Genomic DNA, 24,640 nt, shown 5'->3' on the forward strand with positions numbered 1-24,640 from the left:
ATATAATCATCCTTATATATAATCATCCTTATATGAAAGGATGGAAGTATGGTTACAAAATATTTTCCCATTATGGGTCTTCCTCACATATGCTCAAGTTCTACTATGAGTCTGTGCTGGCTAGTATTAGAATTTGCATTCATAATTTCTGAACTGCTTCAAATACTACATATTTTCTGCACAACACTTCATATGCAAAAGAACCTGAAAAACACATATTAATGGTTGCTTCATTGTGTTCAAAGTGAAATAGACACACTGTATCAACACAGGTTAAATGTAGGACTATAGTTGTCAAATACTGTTGGATCTGGAGCAAGCCACTTGAGGAAGGGCATAGAACAGCATCTTTTTCACAGCAACAGGAAAGTCTTCCTCCCTCAGTGAGTTGATTACAGCCAGATTAAACTTTTCGCCCCCACTCGCCCCTGTGCCATTTTAACTAGGATTAAGTTCACAAGTAGCAGAGCTCACATCACAAAGGACTCTGTCCACTGCCTTCTGATCCACAGGTTCAAAAATCTCCCAGGTAACATCAAACATTGCCTCTGTTAAATCTTACATCTATCTGGCACCCAACTTAGAGCAAATATTGATGGTTTTATCCATGAAATGTCTGGCAAATTATCACATCCTGCCCTTGGTGGATCTTCCTGCTGATGGTGCCATCCAGAGTGTTTTTGGAAGAACCTAACTACAGGGAAAGCTACATTTACTTGCCGATAGGTCTTTAATTATTGCAATAACAATTACATGGAAAGTAAGGATGGGGATAGGCAGTGGAAGAGCAATCAGATAAAAAAAAGCCTATTATTTCTATCACTCTGATCACACAAGATTTACTTTTCTAAAATTGCCATAACTTGTAACGCTATGTTGTGTATTAATCTTAAAAGTTCATATTTCTGTGGAACCTCTGGGTTGACTTCTATAAAATTTCACAAAGAGTGTGTCAACTAGAAAAGTATATTGAACAATCTGTTGCCTGATTATCTTTTATGAGATATGGAGATCCTATTAACTGAACAATTTAACATAGGTGGAACAAACTAGAAGAGCTAGAGAAAAAAGCATTTTGTTTAGTTATCTCAATGCAGTATGACAGCATCACATATAAAAAACTCACAGAAAAAAAACTGTTTACTTTTATTTTTAATTATTATTTAACGTGATATATGACAATGCATTACATGCTAAGCGATGCCTTTGTTTTTCCTAAAGACTCCAAGCAGCGGACAAGCAGCTGCTCTTGTATCTTGTCTCATGGAGGACTAATGGTTTCTTAACAATCAGTTAGCCATTAGTCTATGTTTGGATGACATGCTAAGTAATGGCTAATGCTGCTTATTCAAGAACATGCCATGGTTATAACTTGTGACAGTGACTTAGTTTCCCATGTTGTGAAGACAAAATCAATGGAGTAAAAACTGTGTTAAATAGCTTTTCCCAACCTGGTGCCCTCTAGATGTACTGACCTGTATCTTCTGCTATCCTTGACCATTAGTTATTTTGGATCTTGGGGGTGCCGTATTTGACTATAATCAAAAATATATCCAGGCAACGTGATGGGAAAGGCTTCTGTAGGTATTGCTATAGGTATTTTAAGCAAAGATTGTGTATCTGCTAGATGAGACATGTGGCAAACATATCATTTCAGTTTGACATACCCATAACTGTATCAATAAGTAAGACAAAAACTCAGTAAGAACCAGAGAAATAGACCATTGCACCCTACACCTACCATTTATTAATGTTAAATGCATTTTAAGCCATTGGTGCTTAAAGTGATGTACAAGAACCACAACAAACAATTTAAACCATGCTAAAACAGTAAAAAAGAAAAGAAACATATAAAAACGAACAAAGCCATAATTCTAGGTCAGTGATCCATAGCCACAAGCTAATTTTAGAGAAGATGATCACTTTGATGCAACCAAAGTATTACTATAAGTAGGATTCAAAGAACAATCTTAGAATTGGTTGCACTCCCCAAATATAATAAATAGTTTCTTATTCCATCATGACTGTTAGAGTCAAAGCATATTTTATAGTCTTTACTTCAACTAAGACTCTCTTTTTGGGGTTTTTTTTTTTTTTGCAGATTTATATTGGCTCCAAGCTCTTAAAATTCAGCCAGTTTATTTATGTGATTGTGGCTACAATTTTAATGATGAAGAAAACAGGAATGACACAATTTTGCTAAAGCTTCAACATTTTCTTCTAAATGTACCTGCAGATAAATAGATTGACAAAATGTCATTTTAACATCTTATTTATAACTACTCTGCAGCTCCTTCTAAGCTCTTGGATCTTTTTGGTGCTGGAGAACTCTGAGTTTTTGGTCCTGGGGACTTCAATCTCCCTTTCAAGATTTTAAAAAACTTTATTGTTCAGCAGATCATATCACCACTGATGGTATAAGAACTACCTGGGCTTATTACACTAGGTGGGATTTTATTTAAAGTGTTGTTGAATGTTAACTAATGCCTTGTTGAAGTGGATAGTCTATAAATAAATAGACCACCCACTCGTCTTAAATAAGTTCCACAATAGTGCTTTGCAATGGGTGGAAGAAAGGGTGTTTGAACTGCAATGCTGGATCAACTTAATTTGGCTTTGAGCAGTCTAATTATTCTGGCAAAACTTGGCAAGACTGTATAGATCTTGAATGTTTGGTTCTCCAAACACACCCAGGTATTTCATTTGCATTTAGTTATGTTCAATGAAATTAAGTTTTAAACAAAGTTATGAATGTTGACGTATATCAGTTTAACAAAATCTGTTTTACTGAGACTTATTAATGCTAAACAGTTTATTTGGTTTAAATTAAAATCAGTTTCTCAAGCCATTTTTTCTATACCTAATAACTTTTTCCAAGATCAGATTATAGTTGTATTCTGAGACATGTGGTGGCATTTCATTCAACGTAATAATATACCACAATTTAAGCCAACTTTAATTAAGTACAGTTTACTATTTAACAGAAGATCAAGAATACAGGACTCCATGCAATATAAATTGAGTTGATGACAAAAGTTCTAATTAAAATGCCTAAACATTCTAGACATCGAAAAGTATTTTTTATTTCTTGTATTTTCATTCCAACAAGTTCATTTAATGTAGCTACAACTATACCAGCCTTGTAAGCAATCTTCAGTGGTTAGCAGAATTCCAAGATACTTGATAATCCACGTATCTACACATACATACAGTAGCTATGGTGGTCAATTAGAGTCAATTTACATATAAAAACAAATCATGATACAGCAATCAAACAAAATATTATTATGGTTTTTAACCAGCATAGATAGTATTCCCACAGCCATCTATCTATCTATATACTACTAAAACTCTCATTGTGTTTAACTGTTTGTACCCTCAAGTTAGCCTAAACAGCGCATTATACTGCAACAGTTTTTGAATCAAGGTACCTAAAATCCACTAACTTAAAGAATGCAGGACTCCATGCAATATAAATTAAGTTGATGACAAAATTCTAATTAAAATGCCTAGACATTGAAAAGTATTAAAAAATCCAGAACCCATTATTCCTGTGGAATTGAAATTTCCATGACATTCAGACCAGTTTTATTCACAAAGTTGTGGCCATTACAGTGTCCCCGTGTCATGTGATCGTGCTCCCTGCCAGCTTCCCTCAAGCAAAGTCCATGGGGAAGCCAGCAGGAAGTCGGAAGTCACTCCTGCTCCCACTGCTTTTTTGCCTACCCATAGTCATTCTGTTTATCTGTTTAGGTAAGTAAATATTGACTTATTATTGTAGTTCATTTGTCACTACAATTATTTTTCTATTTATGATATGTCCTCTTCTTAGATGATCAAGGGACCATCCAGCATTGGAGTAAAAAAATTATGGTCAGCCTAAAATTTAATGTTCACATCAAACTGCACTACCTTTCTGTCAGAGGATGACCCAATGTGTCACAGGGTTGTCTAGCAGAAAACAAAAATGCAAACTACAATATTAGAATGCTATATAAAAGCAAAAATTCAAGTAATAAAGGAACTATTTAAAATAAAAGTTATAGTTATTAATTACAAATAAGACTAAAGAGCAGCATTTTAGCAACAGATACAAGAAGAATAAAGCTTAGTATCTATATACCTACAAAGAAGTTAGTATCTACTAGTACCCTAAATTACATGTTGCTGCACAGAATTTTGCAACACTTTTATAAAATAATTGCTATCAGAAAGTTTTAAAAAGTATAAAATTGGCTTGAGTGACTCTAGCATTCAGTCAAAGAGCACTACATATATCACTACTACTTGTAGTAGTAGTAGTAGTAAATGTGATTATAGCCACTGACCAATTCAAAAACAGACAGAAAACAAGTTCTGCGACAGCAAATAAAAATGACATATATCACCATAAAACCAGCAAAACAAAATATAGTCAATTGTTTCTATCTGTCCATCATCACAGGGGCATAAATCTCCTGGGAGAGGAGCTGAAGGAAAAATACCATAGCAAGCCAAAGTAAAGATTTTTCTGTTAGCAGGGACTATTGTATAAGGTAAACAGCAAGTATTCATTTATACATTATACTTAAGGTTAAAGGGTGATTATATCAGACCGCCTTCCTGTGCCCATAATATAATGCTTCAGAAATGATCTTGTTTGGTCTTAACCCTGAGAAAGTAGACAAGGAAGTGTAAATCCAAGCAAGAACAGCTTTGATATAGCAAGAATGTGGATCTCTTCTTCTGCCCCAAGGTCATGTTCCCTTGGAGGTAATCTGTCAGGGGGCATGCCAACCACAGGGAAGTCTAGAGATATTCCATAGACTCTTCAGTTCATCAGCACTCCATGTGATTTTTCTCTCCCTTCTCCTGAGGATATTAAGAACAAATGTGGAATGGCAGATATGTCCTTAAGATTAGATCACAAGCGGATACTTGTTCTCTTGTTCTGAATGGATGGATGGATGGAAAACGTGTTTATGCATCAAAGAAATATGAGAATGGATTCATACATATTGTCCAATCTATCTACACATCCCACATCCACTTACCCAGGGACCTCTAAAGGCATTTTTACTATTTGGTGCAGAACCTGATTTGTTGCCCCTATCATGGTTTCCCTTTGCCAGGCAACTTGGTCCTTATCAAAATTAATAATACTATGTAGTATTATGTAGTACATTATATCTTAAAGTGCTTCCTATTTATCGAATAATCCTGTAATACTGCTCTAAGAGATGACTAAACCTGCTTGAATAGTGGCTTCACTTCAGCTGCATGGCAGAGGTGGAATTTCAGCAATCATGCAACACAGATAAGCATGGCTAAGACTACAATCTATGAATTTAATATTATGTGTAACTATTAAGAACTAAATCCGAAGAGTAAATAAGCATTGGACTGCAACCTTTATGACCATTTTACATTAGCTTTTAAATTAAGCCAAACACACAGAATTTCATGCAGTACAAGTTCCTAAGCTCTGCAGTACAGTAGTGCAAACCCATAAAACAATAAATGAATTTAGGCAACTAGTCTTATGAATAAAACTAAACTCTAAATAAACGGATAATTAAACAATAATAAATAAAACCGCTGTGACTGGCAGATGATCATGACAGATGGCCAGATCCACAGGTTTAGCTTTGTTGCAAACATTGTCTGCCCAAGGCAAAGTGGGAACACCCTCAGAACTCAGGCTGTGTTTGCTCCTCACTTCACCTGTGCAAACTCTGGGCGGGCTGGCAAAGGCAGAATGGGAATGAGTTTTGACAGCGCTCCTATTTTGCCTGTGCCAGTCTTATCAGCCTTCAAAACATGGTGAATCCTCCCTAAGTTGCTTAACACCTTGTGTTGGATCATGGCCTGCAGTTTAAGAACTTTGCCAAAATAGAGATTTGTGAAATGCTGGGGGCAGGTGGGTATGGCTTATGCTAATTTTGAGATAAGAATACTGCCTCACAAAATAGCTGACTTAAACTACAGAAACTGGCAACATTGCATATGAACAGCTGCAGCACAGTGACTGGGGGAGAAGGGTGGGCCTGTGGCAATGGAGTGGCAGCCATGCAAACCAAGCTGGAACAGGCAGCTGGCTGGGATTTAAGAAACTGTTTGTAGAAGGCAGAAGGGTGGCCTCACCCGTTTTATACTGCCTCATGAGAGGATATCCATGTGTACCTCATCACCCACCTGTGCATAAATGTGTTTTACATAATGTAAGTCATAATGTACATCATCCAATAGCTTCTGAAAATGTAACTTAGCATGATTGTGCCCAACATTCCTGTTCCAGGCAAAGAAGGGGAAATCCATTTCTACAGGGGTAGACACCATTTTGGAAATGGGGTCCCAATGGAATCCATGTTTGCAAAGAGATCAGCTTTTCTTGCCTGGATGGAGAGACATCCTCATTTCCCATCCAACAGGAAAAGAAGAGGCACAGATCCCATTCATACTTACTATTTCTGTGTGGTTGTTTACAGATTCAAAATAAGAAAACAGTGAATGTGGCAGTGCAGAAGTTAGGAATCTTTTCACTCAGTACTTTACAGTATATGAGCCTCATGTGGCGCAGAGGGGTAGGTGGCAGTATTGCAACCGAAACTCTCCCCACGAACCGAGTTCGATCCCAGAGGAAGCTGGATTCTTGGGTAGCCGGCTCAGGTCGACTCAGCCTTCCATCCTTCTGAGGTCGGTAAAATGAGTACCCAGCTTGCTGGGGGAGGTGACGACTGGGGAAGGCAATGGCAAACCACCCCGCTATAGTCTGCCAAGAAAACGTTGCGAAAGCAGCATCCCCGCAAAGGGTCAGACATGACTTGGTGCTTGCACAGGGGACCTTTCACCACACTTTATAGTACTTCCTTTGGCAGAAAAAAGTATGCATTCAAATTTGAAGAAAGATACCTGTTTCATTTTGTACCACGTAAAGTGAACAGCTTCTGTTCACTTAGTTTTTTATTGAAACATACAATTTAGCCAAAGGTGCCCAAATACAACAGTTCTTTTATTCAATTAGGGGATGGATTAAGAAAATTAGCTTTGTGAAAAAAAATTAAGGAATAATGAAACAGGGCATAGGGAAAGGACAAGATAAAAATATCCAAGTACAAGAAATAAATATTTTTGTTTATCCAATATAAGGTTGTCTCTGTAAAATGGGATAGTAATTGAAATGATAGTTCTTTTGAAGAAAAATTGAAACAGGGATGCTTCGAATAAATTCCAGGAGTTTTTAAAGTCCATTAACACCCACCAGCGCTTTGTTAATTACTTAATAAAGATAGGAAGCATCTTACCTGAAGAGCATCACTTTAAGCTTGTGGTTACCATTCTTCATGAAATGCACTATTATTATTTGTACCCTAATTTGTATTGTGAAATAACAGAGATTATTATTTCATACTGATGCACTGGAATCACTAGTATGTCATTAGCATACCAGTAATTCCACATTCCCAGATCACCTTTTCTACTAATTTCCTTAAAATGTTGACTAGTACAGGAAGCAAGATGAAGCCAGTGACAATGAGACTAAGCAATAATGCCAGCTTCTGAGCTGTTTTTCACACGTGTTACGTAAAATAAGTGTATTATATAAAGTGTTATCTTTCTATTCAAATTTGCTTGCTACTTGTTAAAGAATATGAGAACCCTATAGTATGCTGAGATCCAATTCAGAAAACATGCTAAATCATAAAACAGTGTTACCTGTATCATTAATTTCCTAGAAATTATGATAGGAGAAAGCAGCAACTAGCCTTTTTCTCAGTGACAAGATTTGTCTGCTAGCCAGCCCAGAGCTCTAAGAAGTTTAAGATCTGCTGCCTACATGTGCAGGCAAAATGAAACCTGTATTCCAGCTATCCTGCTGCAGAGCTGGAAAAGAGAGGAAATACAAGGCTGGCCATGAGAAAGGAAATCAGAGGCAGAAAGTCCATGAAGACAAAGGGGCTTGCTTTAGCTGTTGCAGTCCTCCTTCTGGACATATGTGCCCCAAGGGCAGTCAGAGGAAAATCTAAAAGCAACACTACTTCAGAAACCATTGCTCCAGGCATGCTTTTAACCTCTGATAAAAATAATACAATTAACTACACCAAGGACTAGGATGTTCCAAGCTATGCTCTGGAGCTTTTTGGAGTAATGCTTCTTTTGCCTGATGAAGCTGGCAACACTTCACTTTCCTTGAAACAGTAAGATTCTGAGGCAGAGGATAGGCACAATCGACATTTCATTTTACTGTTCAGGAAACACGCTGTGATCCTCTAAGCAGTTAAATGCTACACGCTTTTACAATGCTACTGCCTTTCAGAGAAAGGCAGTTCTGGCAAATTTAAATGCTCATAGGTACTTTTATGCAATGGAAAGGCTTGTACAAGCAGGCATTTCCTCCATGCAGATCAGACGGAGGGAGAGCCACCCGCTGTCTGCCTTATTGGAGCCTGGCCTGTTTCTGTTTACAAATCCTGGAGCCAGACCGGGGCACTGGCTGGAGGCGGGCCGTCTGCTTCCTTGCTTACACTCAGCCTTTGTCTGGTGCTGCTGTTCAAAGAATGTACAACTCTGACATGCTAGCAGCAAAGCAGAGTTTTCCTACAATGCATTAGCCTGGGTTCCCTTTTCCTGCCCCCCCCCATCTCAACCAAAAAGATAATTTAAGGACTACAGTATTTATATTTTTCTGAGAGTTAAGACCAAAAAAAAAAAAAGGCTTCTGGCCAAAATTACTTTACTCTTTCGTGGAAAGGATCTAACAAGCTCACATTTTCAGACAGAACAATTACACTTCTTCCTCAACCATTCAAAATATACTGTTTTGTTGAAAAATGCTGCCTGCACAGAATATGGATTTAAATGTCTGCAACATTTACAAAGATGCATTTATGTATATGTATACTACATACATATACAGTATATGTATTTTATTGTGTTTTGTGTTTTCTTTTTTTTTTTTTATTAATTAAAAAGCAATAAAATTAATTAAAAAGGAGTCTTCCCTTTTTCTGGGCTCATGCAGTGGCTGTGTGCGCTCAGGAAAATATGCTGCTGAGTTAAAAAATTAACTTAGTATACTGAAATACTATTTAATTATTTAATTTAGTATATTGAAATACTAGTGACCTTGGGCTAGTCATTCTCTCTCAGCCCAACCCACCTCACAGGTTTGTTGTTGTGGGGAAAACAGGAGGAGGAAAGAGTACTAGGTATGTTTGCCACCTTGAGTTATTTATAAAAATAATAAAGGCGGGATAGAAAACAAACAAACAAACAAAATAAATACTACCTTGCATCAAACACCCAGCTTAGGTAATCAACCTGCTGCAAGAACTATTTTGATTTGTGCACCATTGCATATACAGCATTAAGGCTTCTTCCTGTCAATTCCATCTGAACATGTATAACTGTCATGAATGTATAAATCTCATTCCCTTCTTTGTTTTCCACAGTGTAGGTGCAGCAGACAACAATGCATTTTTTTTAAAAGGCACTTCTATTCAAGTTTGTCAACATTTTATATTTTTTATATTTTTCCTGTGAGGAAATATGCTTCTGTCCAACTGACAAAATCTGGCATTAATAGTTTTCTGCTATGGAGCAACACCAAACCAAACCAAACCAAACCAAAACGGCTCAAACCCCTGGAGATGCAGATCACATCTCTGTGTGAAAAGTTTACTTCCTTTTCTTTTCTTTTTTTTTGAACCATTGAGTCAGTGTTGACTCCTGACAACTGCCTGAACTAGTCCTTACAGTCTTCACGGCAGCATTTTCGGAAGTGGCTTGCCCTTGCCTGCTTCCTAGGGCTGAGAGAGGGACTGGCCCAAGGTCACCCATCTGGCTTTGTGCCTCAGGCCGTCTCCCGGTTTCTAGCCTGGTGCCTTCACCACTACACCAAGCTGGCTCTCAATGTTCTTACTACTTCTGCCTGTACCTATCAGTCTTCTGCCTTATCAACCCCAGGGGAAGTGAGTCATTCAAGTGCTTCCCTGTATCAGCAAGAGCCAATGCTCAGAACCTAACCTAACCTAGCCTAACCATGTTGTCTAATGTGCCTCAATCTCTCATTAAAAAGAATTAGATCACTCTGCTAAAAAAAAACAGCATTTGTTCAAATGTGGAAGTTACCTATTTTGCAAAACCTTAGTGTAGCCTTTGAATAACTTTGACATCTCAGGATCAACCAAAAGAACATTACACAAATCCACATACTATCACATACTGACTCAATAGGGTTAATACAAGAATGCATATACGTGAGTCAATCTAAGGATTTCTACAATAGCTGTAAAAGAAACATCCATGTCTTCTTAATCTAACATATTCTAATTTATTCTGTTCTGTATACTATTTATACAAAAATACATTATAATTAACATTAGACTTGTCGCTGAACTAGCACTTACTAAAATGCAGCACACAAAATGGCCCGTTCACTGCTAAAATGACATCAGTTTCTATAGCAACTGAGCAATGTTCCTTTTATTTACACTTTTAAAATATTATTTGCCAATCTGCAAGCAAGCTACAATAGTCTACGGAAGAAGAGTACATCGTAATATTAAATACCAATGATTTCAAGAGGCCAAACAAAAAACACATAACAAAAAATGTTCAGACTTATGGAGGTTGAATATTCTATATACATACATACATACATACATATAATCTTGAGAGCTTTTAAGGACAAATACTGCTACTATTAATTGTTATTATCAAAGAGGAATGAATACTGATGGAATGCATTTCTTGTTTCCCTTGGAAGCTTTGCATGTCCCTACATCCATTTCAGGAGTTTGTGGGACTCACAGGAGTCCAGAGAAAGCACTCCCACGTGCAAGGTAAAGTTTGTGTGCACAACACTAGAATGTTAGCCCACAAGCTGACAACTTGATTCTTTCATCATGAAGTTTTATTAGATATATAAGTGGAATCAGTTTAAAGTATGTCAAACAAGTAAGCTTTTACTTCACACACATTTCTTGGAAAACGGAACAAAATCTAAAATCCAGGAAAAAGGATGCAGAAGAAAACATGAAGGAAGGAGAAAAGACCTCAAGATCCTTCAGCTACTAATGCAATGTATTTGGTATGTACTAGTGTTAATAAACAATTCCTGATGTTAAAATAATACGTTACCTTTCATATAAAAATGTGCATGTGAATCCAAAATATTGTTGGATAGGCTTACGTTTGCAATTTTCAGCCTTGAACAGCAACTGTAGCCTACTTCTATTCATTAAATGTTAAAACATATCTGTTTTCTTATCTGTGACCATATATTTTGGGTAGAATATATTACAAATCTAGCTTTAAAAAACTAGCTATGAAAAAAGCACAAAACCGACATAAATTTACTTCAGAGTCTGAAGCTGTCCTTTAGAATTCAGTTTTTGAGTTATATTAGAAACCAGATATGAATATATGTTTTTAGTTACTCTGAAGGAGAAAGAAGCAACCTTAAGTAATTTTGGAAAGCTGCAATACCATGAAATAATGTCGTTCTTTAGATACGCATAGGATTAAAGCAAAGTTAAGACACAAAGAAGTAAGATCACTTCATGATAAGCAAAGCACTCCTTATTAAATGCATAACGTACCACAGGGGACAAATTCGAATAAGTAACAGAGAGTGTCAATTATAATGCACTAATTCTTTTCAAATTACTAACTTAATTACTGAATGGCCATTATAATACATTAAATCAAGGCTTATTCCTTCTTTTTTAAAGCAGAGATGCCAGTGAACATTTCAGCCTGAATTCCAAAACGAAGTGCCTTAAATTAAAGGTGAGCTTTTAAAATTATAAATTCTCTGCCAGCACAGATTAAAGCTTGCAACAAAGAATAATATCCAGCTACACCAGATCATACTGCCATCCTCCCTTTCCCCAAAATTAATTCTCGTCAACTCCACAGCTCTGCAAAACAATATTCTGCTTCTAGGGACTGGACCAATGTGAAAAAAAGAGGGGTTCTTCACTTTCTGTTCACTGCAGCATCTGTAAAGAGAATTTTTCCTCCTGGGCTTCCAGGTTCCCTTCTGCTCCAAGGAGAACAGAGGAGGATGGGAAAAATCCTGTCTTTTCTCCATGTGGCTCTGGTGCAACAGGAAGACTGTTACGAAAGCAGAGAGATGATGGAAACAGAGGGCTAACTGTTCTAAGCTTTTAGACTGGTTCAGAAAACTAGAGCTCTCTGGTTTTTTTCCAGGACAATTGGGATTATTTCAGAATTAATCCAACATGAATGTGACTGATTTAGTGTTTAGGGATTACCTTCATATAGCCAAGCAGAACAGTTTAGCCATTCCAAATGCTGACTGTAAAGTGTTGGCATGTTATAATATGCTCAACTGCTCTCCACCCCTTCAAATCTGCCATTTCTACTGTTCTTCATGAACATCAAATACGTTTCTAAATGAATTTAGATCCTCTTGTATTGCCAACAGCTTTTTTCGCCTGTCAGAGTTGCCAAATGGATATGCAAATGCTTTGAGATGGCAGTGAAAGGCTGAACTACAACCTGCATGAAACACCAGGAAACCCAATCCCAATATTGGTTAGATCATCAATTTTTTCAGCTCTAGGTGGCTATCCCTAGACAGACAGACAGAAAGACAGACAGACAGACAGAATTTCATTAGTTTACATGATCTCTTGTAACCTTGCCTGAAATTGCACAAATCTCCTGAGTTTGGCAGTCTTCTGAGATTTGAAAGTTTTAATATACAGTACTTTATATATTTTCTAAGTTACGACGTCTAAATGCCACCTAGCAGTGTTGTAGGCAATTGGCATCATGAAGATTGCGCTGTTGACCTTTCCCATATAATGCCTCCTTCATAAAATGGAGATTATCAGCCTCAACTGTAAACAGCTGCTAAATTTAATAAGTATATATGATCATTTTTTATTTTAATGGCAAATACTTATGTCTTATGCTGGCATTCAAATCTGTAAATGTTTGAGATTAGGTCTACTGTCAAATATTTTTCTTCCTTTAGAAGTAATTTTGTGGGACTTTATCGCTATTTACACTTTAAACACTGATCATTTCATAATCAACTACTCACTTCACATTATTCCTATTGCACAGGCATATGAAAAGCTTGAAACAAATAATTTTATGATAAAGGGAAACGAAGTATTTCAAGAGTTGTATAATGTGCATCCTGCTTGGCAAGAAGCAACTGCCCTTCAATGAAAAGCCGAACTCACCCCTGATAGCAGTTCCCCACTCAATCAACTGCGGTGTCACCTCTGAAGTATATTCCGTGGAATTATGAGCTGCCACAATACCATGTTCCTCCAGCCAGAGAAACCCGGGTCACTGCCAGACACATTCAGAGCAGAAGACAAAGGACAAAACTGGCAGACAGCGAAGGAACACTCTCCTCCTCCACTCAACACAACACATCTCAATGCTATGGTAGCATTTTGGATTCAATCTCTAAACAGGCTTCAGAGCACACAGGAGCAGGAATGCCACACTATCCGCAACCTCTTAAAGACACGGTCGCTCTGAGATGGCAGACAGGTGCTTCTGGGGGCTCCAAAGCACCTTTTGGATATCATATCTGAAGCATTTCATAGCCCTAGCTGACTGTCTCTCTTCTGACCTGAAGGCAGAGCTAACAGAGCTAGAAGTAAGTTTATTCACCTCCACTACCATTCTCTCTATTACAGCTACTGAATTTCATAAAAACTCGTCAGAATTATAGAGAACATCATCATTAACTTAATTATTCACAATATGGATACTTTCTCTGATTAAGAACACTAAGACGATAACACTATGTCCTATTCCTTACTCATATACAGATACACTGTCCTACAGCGTGGAATATAAGAAACAGGCCCTATGAGTATTCAACATGTGTCTGCTATGGGCTGTAAGGATTAAGATTTAACAATACAGGAAGCGTATCTGAGAACTCTGTCCTGAAACACATTAATGTATTTTAGATCAATGTGCAAGGGGCATATAAACTCTGTTATTCTCTTATTCACTCTCCAAAGTCATCTTTATGTTTCCAACAGGGATTCATAAGAATATTGATTTGGATCTTTTCAGCTGAATCTTAGATTATCCCACAGTACCAGTCAATATCTTTTTACTGTCAGTTTCTTCCACCGTCGTTAATAATGTAAAAATTAAAATAAAAGACAATAGGGAATGAAAATACAAGGAAGACAATTTCTCTTCCTATCACAAGCTTAATGTACTACAATCTATCTGCAGGCCAATGCCAGCACTGCTATCATATTCCTTCCAATAATTAAGCTGGTAGTCCTGTGATGATTCCTTAGCATGCTCTGAAAGGTATGGAGGAAAATACAGATTTGCAAATTAAAAAGAAAGACACACACATTCAAATGGTCAGTGAGGATATGCCTCGAAAATAAGCAGTCAACCTTGTGGTAAACTGTTGAATTTGGGGGCTAATGGAACAAGGTGTTCAGCAATTTCCTACAACAACGCTATAGGGGATGGGGGAAGTGGGCATTTAATTCTTCCCATTATGAGTTGCAGGACACTAAACTGGGCATATAGATATCAAGCAGTATTATTCTCTTGATGTCAGACATTCTAGTTTATGACCTGATCCTATTCTGAGGGCCATAGGAAAGATTTAAATTCCTTCTACTTTCTTCTAACATTCTTTCACTATACAGTAATATTTTCTCTCTTAACACCTGATTTTAAATGTTAGTTAAAAGTTGTTTGTTTCACTTTTAATAGCTATAAACAGATTTTTTTAAAGCTCAGAACATTTCTTTTTGAAGATTCTGACATCTCTATATAAGCTATGGAATAATATCTACTTAGCTGAAAACACAACAGAAGAAAGAGCGTGTGTGTTCGTAGAGTGTGTACAGAATGTCTCCTGCAATTTTGGAAGTTAACGAAAATGTGTTGACAGTGCTATTTCTTATTCAAAAGCCACCTGATTAAATCCTTTTGTCTAAGTTATTTATCACACTAAGTATAACCAAAGAGAATTCTGAGAAGAAACAAAATACTGCAGCTAAAGCTAAACTGGTGACTCCTTTGCTCACTTCACAAGAGTTACTTGGTGTACAGTTAGGCTAGCCATAATTCAGGCTAGTAGCAATGTGTTAACAAACTATGAAAACACAGAGATCCTGGTTTTATAACACGGTATGTCTAAGCATTTAAGGATTATGTCTTAGGGTAACAGACTACATAATTATATGTAATAAAGTATATTCAAAACTAAAATTTGAAGTTTAAAATACAACTCCGACCCTCAACTAAAATTCTATTCTGGTATGGCGAACCCTTGCATTTTTCTATGAAACAGACTTCAACAGACTTGAAGCCTGTATTTAAAGTATTAATCTTACATCACTGTAGCACAATATTATTACTGAAATTTTACAAAGAATATTAGATGAAACAAGGAAGCCTCGGTACTTTTTAGGTGAAATAAATATGAGATCACTTACATACCAATGGAAAAATAATAGGGCTAATCAAACTCAGTGGATTCCGTAAAGATAGCAGTAATGCTCTTCCTTAAATCGTAACTGCTCTTCAACACTCATTATAATTCAGTTTCGGGTAACTCACTGAAAGGTGTTGGATCTGGGAAAGACCTTGGGAGACAAGGTGAGGAGATGCTGCCTAGGGGACAGTCGGATAAGAGACAGCAGAGCCCTCAGCTGATAGTGAGCAGGGCAAGAGGCTCAGAAGGGACCCTCCCTAGTCTCTCAGGCTGTAAAGCAGACGGGAGAATTGTACTTTCAGACTTGCAAGGTTCTGTTAATGTAGCTTTACAATAAAGTAGAATTTCCTGTCTGGTCTACCTGGTAAGTGTGTGGGATGTGAAGGATCTGGTGGTGGAAAGTTCTCTGTGAAGTTGACATTGCACAGGTTGGTACTGCAGCAGCAAAAACGGTATGTCCCATTCTGAACCAAGGAAGGGGTGGTTGTTACTATGCACTCTTCAGCATGACACTCTTCGGGGTCTCCTATATGAGTCCAACATCCTAAAACAAACAGCAAATAAAGAAGCACATCAGTTTCATTTGATTCATACTGTGAATCTATATTAATTTGCTTTTCATCTTTACTCTCTCATCAGGTTGCCTCTTTTCTACAGAGGCAATTTTTTTTAATTGGACTACTTTTTTAACAACCAAGTTAATAGTACTTTCTTAATTTTATTTTTGAAATATGCATTTTGAACTATCCTAGGAAGAGATTTAATTTTATAGATAATAAAAACTAATTAATATAATTGGAAAAATAAATACAATTATATTTTGGGTGCTTTTTGATCTTCAGTGATCTGCTATATAATCAATATCTGTGTGATCATACACACTGTATATAACCACGAAAACCTTCTTCTTCAAGGCTTTAGATGTCTACTGATTTAGATCAAGTAGTTGTAAACACCTAAAAATTTATCCTTTAATCTTTTGCAAAAAACAACCAACCAAACCAAATTAACCTTCAGTAACTTAGTTAAAAGTTAAAACAAAAGCAATCCACTGGTACAATCAGGTGTTTTTGCTTTCTTTACCACTTCACAACAGTAAATCACATATAAAATAGCAACAGTTACATTGCATGGTACAGCAGCAGTGTAGAGTTCCATTTGTGGCCACATCAGCTCGTGATAAGCCAGGAATCCTAACTTACCAAGCTATAACACAAACAGGGAACATACACAACATGGCTCCTCCCTTTGTACAAGCACGTAAGCATGTTAGAAAGCACATCTTAAAGCAATATTATGTCTGGGATTTATGAATCACAATGCTGAAATCATCCAAAAGCTAGTAATAAACTCCGTTGATTCTAATTTATGATTCTACTTTCTACCATAATCCAAGATCGATACTCCCTGCTTGGTATGTTTATTCATTTGTGCAAAATAAGAATGAGTAGGATTCCTAAGCACAGTACTCTTCATAATGTGGTTTAATAAATCAGCTCTTGGCTTATGATTATTACAAATTGGACAGAGATTCTTGAGCAAGAGCCAAAACGATGAGCAATGTGGGTATGGCTAAAAATCCTCAGAGGTCTAGACTGTAGTCTCTAATGAAATCTATGTACTTAGTTTAGTTGATATAAATATTCTTCGTTTTATATCTCACCTGGATATAAAATCTTAAACTTTGGTAGTCTATGCCCATCTGCTCAGAAAAAGAATAGAGGTAAACTATGTAGGCAGAGAATATCCCAGGAGGCTAAAGGTCATAGGTTTCTGATAAAGTAATGTTTTGTGATTAGCTAAGCTCAACAGCGAGGGACGTGGTGGCGCTGCGGGTTAAACCGCTGAGCTGCCGATCGGAAGGTCGGCGGTTCGAAACCGCGCGGCGGGGTGAGCTCCCATTGCTAGTCCCAGCTCCTGCTCACCTAGCAGTTCGAAAACATGCAAATGTGAGTAGATCAATAGGTACCGCTTCGGCGGGAAGGTAACGGCGTTCCGAATCGTCATGCTGGCCACATGACCCGGAAGTGTCTATGACAACGCCGGCTCCAAGGCTTAGAAACAGAGATGAGCACCGCCTCCTAGAGTCGGATTCGACTGGACTTTACGTCAAGGGAAACCTTTACCTTTACCTAAGCTCAACAGCAGCCATTTTGGGGGAAGTGCCCATAATAAGCTCTAAATTTTCCAAATATAGCTTCTGTGCCAAAAAGGTTAGTAATCCCTGGCAGACCTTCATTAAAAATATTACATCAAATCACAGTAGAAAAATAAACAGCGCCACTATTGTTGAAATTACCTTGTTTCACAAGATGTATTTCTCCTTCTCGGGTTTTCTCCCAGAGACCATAGCAGGTACTTCCTTTCATACATAAAACTGTACCATTCTCTTGAGAAATCCGACTTTCACTAATCCCATGATCATTTTGGTATGGGTCTCTATAAGCACATGTTGTCTCTTCACTCTGGGCAGCTAAAAAGGAAAATTAAAACTATTACTAAGGTTATGCCAATGTTTAAAAACTAATAGCTAACAAAACAGGAGGAACAATTTTGGTATGTCAGAACTCATCTGTAAAAGGAAAAATAATGGGATTCTAATGAATATCAGTACAATCCATTTGAGTGTGTACAATTTTCCTTGTCAATTTGTGTGTGTGTGTGTGGCTATACTATGCACAATTCTTCTTCATTCATAAACATTCCATTACTCCCTGAGTTGTAATGTTTTAAAGCATGTTACTTTGTGAATACGATATCAAGCTTGACTTCCAGTTGGAAATGATGTGTTGAATTACCACTTTGGATCACTCCTTAGCTAAGTGAGGCAACATATATAATTTAGAGTCTTATTCATATGACACATTCTAGCATAATCCCAGTTTGAAAACTGTAGGCAATTTCTTTCTCAAGTTGTAGTAGTCAAGTAGGGATATTAAAAGTTTAGATTGGCTTGTTGCCAATTACATTTTTAAACCATTTGAACTATTAAAAGAGGAACCTGGATTACTTAAAATGCAAAGTGGCAGTATATTCGGTTAAAACATCTTTTGATTTCACAATGGTCCGGACCTGTAACAGAGTTGGAACAAGCCATATTAACAAAACAATGGCTTAAAGAATATTAAATCATAAATTTTAAGAATTATGGGTGTAATGACATGGGGGGTGGGGGGAGGTAGCAAAAAGATTACACTTCAGTGTCAGAAAGGGAGTGCAACCCCAAATTTACAATCCTGGCTCACCACCAATGTATGTTTGCTTTGTGTTTATGAACTTTTAGTGTACCGATGCAATGGAAAGACTGCCCAAAATTATGCTGTGTGGTCAGGGTTTATTCATGTGATTAAAAATTGGGCTGAATGTTTTTTATACAGTATGCAATTGGTTCTTTTTGTGTTTTCTGCCCTTTTTGCTTTCTCCTGTCCTCCTTTTTTATGTATTTTACAGCAATAAAAAGACCAAAAGGATCAAAGTTGCAATGCTGCAATAGGACATTACACAATACCAGTTTTTAATTAATTATGTGGCTGAACAATTGGCATGCTAAGGCATGGTCAGTTGCTCTTCTCAAAAACATTATTGATAAAATTTGAATATTAAATATACAGAGTGATAAACTGCATCTTTTGGATCTGGAAAGATTTTGTGTGTTATCTTAATAATGATAGCTATAATTTTGACAATTCTAGTGATATATGGGAATTGAATGAATTTTGAGATACATCCGTTTTGGATGTTATATCCTTGTTAATATTCTGTTTTACAGAATATTAAAAATGAAATAAAATTTGATTAAAATATAATTTTAAAATGCATGGATATGTATGTATGCATATATGCAACTCTTGAAATAGGACTTTCAGTTAACTATTATATAACTGAAAAACTCTATTGAAATACCCAATATTCAGTGCCATTTCACATACGTACCTGAGTAATACTGCTGAGGAAAGAAAAACACACTAAAAGTAGCTTGCAGCAGAAGTACAAGCTTGGCATTTTAAAGTGCTTTAAAAATTCAGAAAGGATGACCAAATGGATAGGAATTAAGTACAATTCCATGCCATATTATCAGTAAACCTTAGATCAACATAATCAGTCTTTTAACTGAGCATGCATCTCTCTAGAGCTAGAATATTAAATATTAAAAAAAACACTTTATATACTCTATTGTGAGAACAACTTCACACATGGTTACAAGACAACAATCTGATATCAGATCAGTCTGTTACCAAAAGAAGAGGCAGGTGGAAGTACAGTCAGGAGAAAATAGTGCAAGAATTTGAATTTCAATTTCACTATGAATTAGGCTTGCACTCAAAACACAGCAGTCCCTTCAATTCTTCTGGAATTGCTTCATTAAGTTTGCTGCAATAAATCTACTTATCAGGGACTTCATGTTGGAGATCTATTTTTGTAGTTTCTTGCCCATCTGAGAAGTCTGGCACAGACTATAGCTTACTACAATAAACCACTATAGATTACTGGAATAGTTTCATTACAAAGAAAAAAACCTTCAGAATAAGAGATCAACTGAAAGTCCTAACAATCATCCAGAGAATGCAAACTCGTCGCATTTCTCAAAGCACAATTCCTGTCCTACCTGGAGAAACTGGTTTCCATCTTATTCTAACAGGGCTTACCTAATTCTGTACTGTTGTAATAAGTATTGTTTGTGCTTTTAAGGACAAAACAGTATTTCCAATTTGGGAGAAGTCACTAAACCACAATCATAGTTTTCTTAAACATAGTTTGGATATAAATTGAATAATCTGAATTGCAAATGGTTCACTACTTTTTTTAAAAAGGGAGGGGAGAGTTAAAAGTGGTTATGAAATGTTGCAAAATTATTTCAGGCCTATGAAGGAAAAAAAAATCTGTACTGTCTCATAAGCACCATGATAGAGATCCCATACCAATCAAATCAAACTGTGCATGAACACCAGTCACTGCTTTTCCAGCATATAGATACAAAATGTAAGACTAGTAAGACCAGACAGTCAATGGTAAATAATGGCAACTTTAAAATATAACTTGCAAGTTTCCAATAGCACTGCAGGACATATACATCTAAAATATCAAATTTATCTTATGGCTGCAGCCATTATATTAATAATTATACAACAGAAAATTAACAGCAGATGGCCTATCCAGGACAGCAATCTTTTATTCCAGCTTGTTATGATTTATAAAGAACAAGAATTAGACAATACTATATGAGAATTTTTCAGACATCTCTGAAGACGAAGGAGCTAGCTTGTGTTCATCTGAGTTGCACATACATAGTTTTATTCTCAGAAACAGATGCTTTGTTCCTGGAACACTCAGCTGCCCTGTATTTTCTGGTTCTTGGCAAGAGATGACCAAAAAAACAAAGACAGGATATTTCAACCTCATGTGACAAAGAACAATTTGGTTCTTGAATCTAAACATAAATATAACTGCTGTGACTCAAAGGAAAAGTGAAGATTTATACATTCTTGTTAAGTGTTTGTGCTCCCTACAAATTCTTATCTATACTAAATTTGAACTCACAAAATTAAAACCACAATGGTGCAATTAAAATGGCCAATTCAGATAAACATGTTTCAGGGCATGATATATGTTGTATTCTACTGTATACATTTTATGTAAACACAGAATGACAACTGTTGTTTACAAAGGCCAATTCACACATTCAGAATTTTCAAAGCAGGGAGAAAAGGACAGACTTGTAACCTTAATATTGTAACCCTTAATGATCTCTTGGAAGTTCTTCCTATAATAGCAATTGATGTGCTTCATTATCACATGGAGTTTTCTTCTGAGCAACTGTGACAGCATTTATAAATAAATCTGATCAAATATTAACTCCTACAAAATTAATTCCTGATCCATTAAAATATACCACAATGAGAAAATTTTGAACGTACAAGCTGATCTCAAGCTTTCATAATCACTTTGGAATTATACTGAAAGTTTTATAGCTTCGGCCTTGTATTGTTCTTCCTTGCATCTTTCCTAAAACAAATGATCACAAATCAGATTTCCTTGGGCAAATACTGCTCTACCTCTAGCAGATCCAACAATTTAGCTTATTCTATTGGCATAGAGAAGCTGAAGAGCTTTTGTTGTTTTACACTTTGCATAGTTTTCATAAAGTTGTATAAGCAAATGTTATATACCTTTTCTATCAGTCATTTTGGTTACATCCAGTACGATGTAACCATTTTGCTTAAGCGTCAGTTTTTCCCATTCTTTTCTCCTCCCCCTGTGGTCCCACACAAGTTTTCAAATCTAAAAGTTTCATCAAGCTTCTAGCACAGATTTAGCAGAGCGTGGAGAAAGAGGATCCTCTGGCAATTCTATTTTGTCAGTGGACGGACACCAGTGTTTCTCACAATTCAAGTATCTGAAAACAGCAGGATGTTACTAGAACTTACTTTACCAAAAAAATACACAGAGCTCTCTCAGCTTTCCCTATCATGATTTTCTGATACACACAATCTTTATACACTTTTTCTAGCATATCAAAACCTTGAACCATTAAAACTGGGTACAGACCCAGAGTCTTATTAGAGCCAAAACAGCACCACCCTTATTTCCTGACTCTTGAAAACAATGTTTTTGTTAATGCAATCTAAAATAGCACATTCTTGATTTGTGCTCAACTTCTTATCCAGGACAATGTTTGAATCACTGAGAAGTGATTAATCTTTCTTGACCTCTTATTACTTTTTGCATATAATAGAATTAGCTAAGTAGATGATTATGAAGATTACAAGCCAGCACTGACTTTAAAAAATATCACTTTCTTTACAATCTCCACCCTCAAATCAAACCATAATCATTACTATCTTCTAATCAGGATTTTATATCATGCTATACACATACTGCTAATCCTGAGAAATATGTAAAATATAATCTTGTCAAATGACATGGTTAAGTGGGGGAGAAAACAACTGCATTTCATTTTTCTATCTTAACAATAAATATTATCATCAAAGAAAAAATATATCAGTTGCATAGCTATTATTTATAAAGCTAATCTTTGCTCCATTTTTTTCAAGAAAGAAACATTACTTTTTAAATTACTTTGATATCTATTTCTTTTTCTTTTTCTTGCTCGATATATGCTTTCAGATAGAGAGGCTGAAGTGAGATGAAGGTTTATTATTTTATTATGGCTTTTGCTATTCCAAGGTAGAGACCATACCACTGGTCCACAGGACTTATGATCCAAAATCAGCTCAGCAATTCAACTATGTACAAGGGCTGGAGAGGTGCTTAACGGACCATTTTTCTGCATTGCACTTCCATACGAACAAGCCAATACTGTATTTAAGCAAGTTTTGGGTAAATTTCCATAAGATATACAAAGCATAATTTAAATTTATGCCAAAGCAATTTAAATGTTGGTTTGATAAAGCTTCCTCATCTCCAAGGACTCTATTTAATCATGATCAATTTGCCCAACTCAATTATTTGGTTGCAAATAAACTTGAACCAATATAATTTACCACTCATAAATAGCAGTCCCTCAGGAGCTTGACATACTATATCCTTTCTAATGCTTAAGACAGCAAGTTATGGGACCTAACTAAAAGATTGCTGTATAATTTTGCTTTCTCTTCTTCATAAAAAGCTACCTAAACAAAATAAACAAAGAAATCCAATTGGCTGCACTCTCTTAACAAAAAGGTAGGCTATGTTATGGACCCCGCCTGTAAGAGAATTCCATCTGGCAGGGTCCAGGAAGTGGGCCTTCTCTGCAGCAGCTCCCGTCCTCTAGAACATTCTTCCCCCAGAGGTGAAGTAAGCCCCCTCTTTCCTGGACTTCCATAAAAACCTGAAGACCTGGTTTTGCCATTGTGCCTGGGGTGGGGAGGCCAATAGTCATTCTCAGGGATGGCTGGTATCCTAGAATGGCCCCTTATATTGTATATTCATGGACTGAAGTAGAACCTTACTGCCATCTGGATTTTATTGCATCTTATATTTTTTCTTCTATTTATATCCATATGTAATGTATTATTTATAGGTTGGATTGAATTTTAAATTTTATTTTTATTGTAAACCGCCCAGAGAACCTCCTCAGGGGGGAGATAGGCGGTGATAAAATATTGATAAATAAAACTTTAAAAAATAATATTCATGCATAAATTCTTATCAACGATCTGAATCACTGGCTTTACTTTCAAATAATATTCATTAATATTGAAATAGTGCCTTTGATATCTGTAGTGTTATGGAAAACCGGATGTTACAGAGTTCCATTTTTAAGCTCTGTCATACTGAGAAGCAAAAAGCTACCCATCAGTGTATAACTGACAGCATGTATTCAGATAGGCGTGACTGAAGGACAATCAGATGTAATGTAAAATTCAATGAATTAGTAAAAATTAATCCAATTCTTGTTACTGAAAGTAGAAAGGCAGGATATAAAATTAGTAATTAAAAATAAGTAAAATATTCTTCTAAGGTGTACTTCAAAAACTGTCACTTCTTATCATTACTTGAATCATTCTCAAGATTTGGGGAGTGTTGTACACTACAATATAAGCAGAGATAGGATGTGGTTACTAAGTGAATCTGGTCACTAAGTTTCTGATCATCATGACAGTTTCTGATCAGCATCAGAATGCAGGAAATGCGTAAACCTTTTTAACAAGAACTGTTCTGTCTAAATATTGGACATGTGTTTTTTTTAAAGTGCAATTATATATAGTCACACAATGTAAAATATAAGGCACCATAAATTGAATAATGGTGTTTATCAGTTATTTGTAAACCTTTCTTAAATTCTATTGCTGTTTTAAATAGAGTCTGATTCAATGAGTTAACAGCCTGTTTCACAAACATGATAAATTGTAGAAAGACTCTGAGCCACAAAGTAGCTGCGTAACATTTATCAGAACTGGAACACACCAAGTGTTTTATCTTTCACCTAGAATGAAGTTCATGGACTTTTTCTAGATTGGCTGAGCTTCCACTTGCCTGAGCTGTACACAGCAAACGATCTGTCAGTAGGCAAAGTAACAAATTGTTGCCTCTCAGACCTTAACTATTTACAAAGCATAAAATCAACTTTTAAAAATTGTTTGTCGTTTCAAAATCCAAAAACTGGTAGATTTTTCTGAAATGAATGATAAATATCTCTAATTTATTCATTTAATGAGAACAAATAAGATTCCTAGGCCTTTC

General features: G+C 36.3%; 2 protein-coding genes across 2 annotated transcripts in view; both read right to left on the minus strand.

The window, feature by feature from the left end:
• BMPR2 (bone morphogenetic protein receptor type 2) overlaps window positions 1-24,640 on the minus strand; it is an 88,707-nt gene that overhangs the window by 33,883 nt on the left and 30,184 nt on the right. Inside the window, exons 2-3 of the mRNA XM_063317980.1 lie at window positions 17,754-17,927; window positions 15,816-15,998 (exon numbers count right to left, since the gene is read on the minus strand). Coding sequence (XP_063174050.1) covers window positions 15,816-15,998; window positions 17,754-17,927 — 357 coding nt within the window. The remainder of the gene's footprint in view (window positions 1-15,815; window positions 15,999-17,753; window positions 17,928-24,640) is intronic.
• NOP58 (NOP58 ribonucleoprotein) overlaps window positions 5,209-24,640 on the minus strand; it is a 110,931-nt gene continuing 91,499 nt past the window's right edge. Inside the window, exon 13 of the mRNA XM_063317982.1 lies at window positions 5,209-5,254. Within this exon, the coding sequence (XP_063174052.1) occupies window positions 5,224-5,254 (31 nt within the window). The 3' untranslated portion in view covers window positions 5,209-5,223. The remainder of the gene's footprint in view (window positions 5,255-24,640) is intronic.

The sequence above is a fragment of the Candoia aspera genome, chromosome 1, assembly GCF_035149785.1.
Source record: "Candoia aspera isolate rCanAsp1 chromosome 1, rCanAsp1.hap2, whole genome shotgun sequence".
Lineage (NCBI taxonomy): Eukaryota > Metazoa > Chordata > Lepidosauria > Squamata > Boidae > Candoia > Candoia aspera.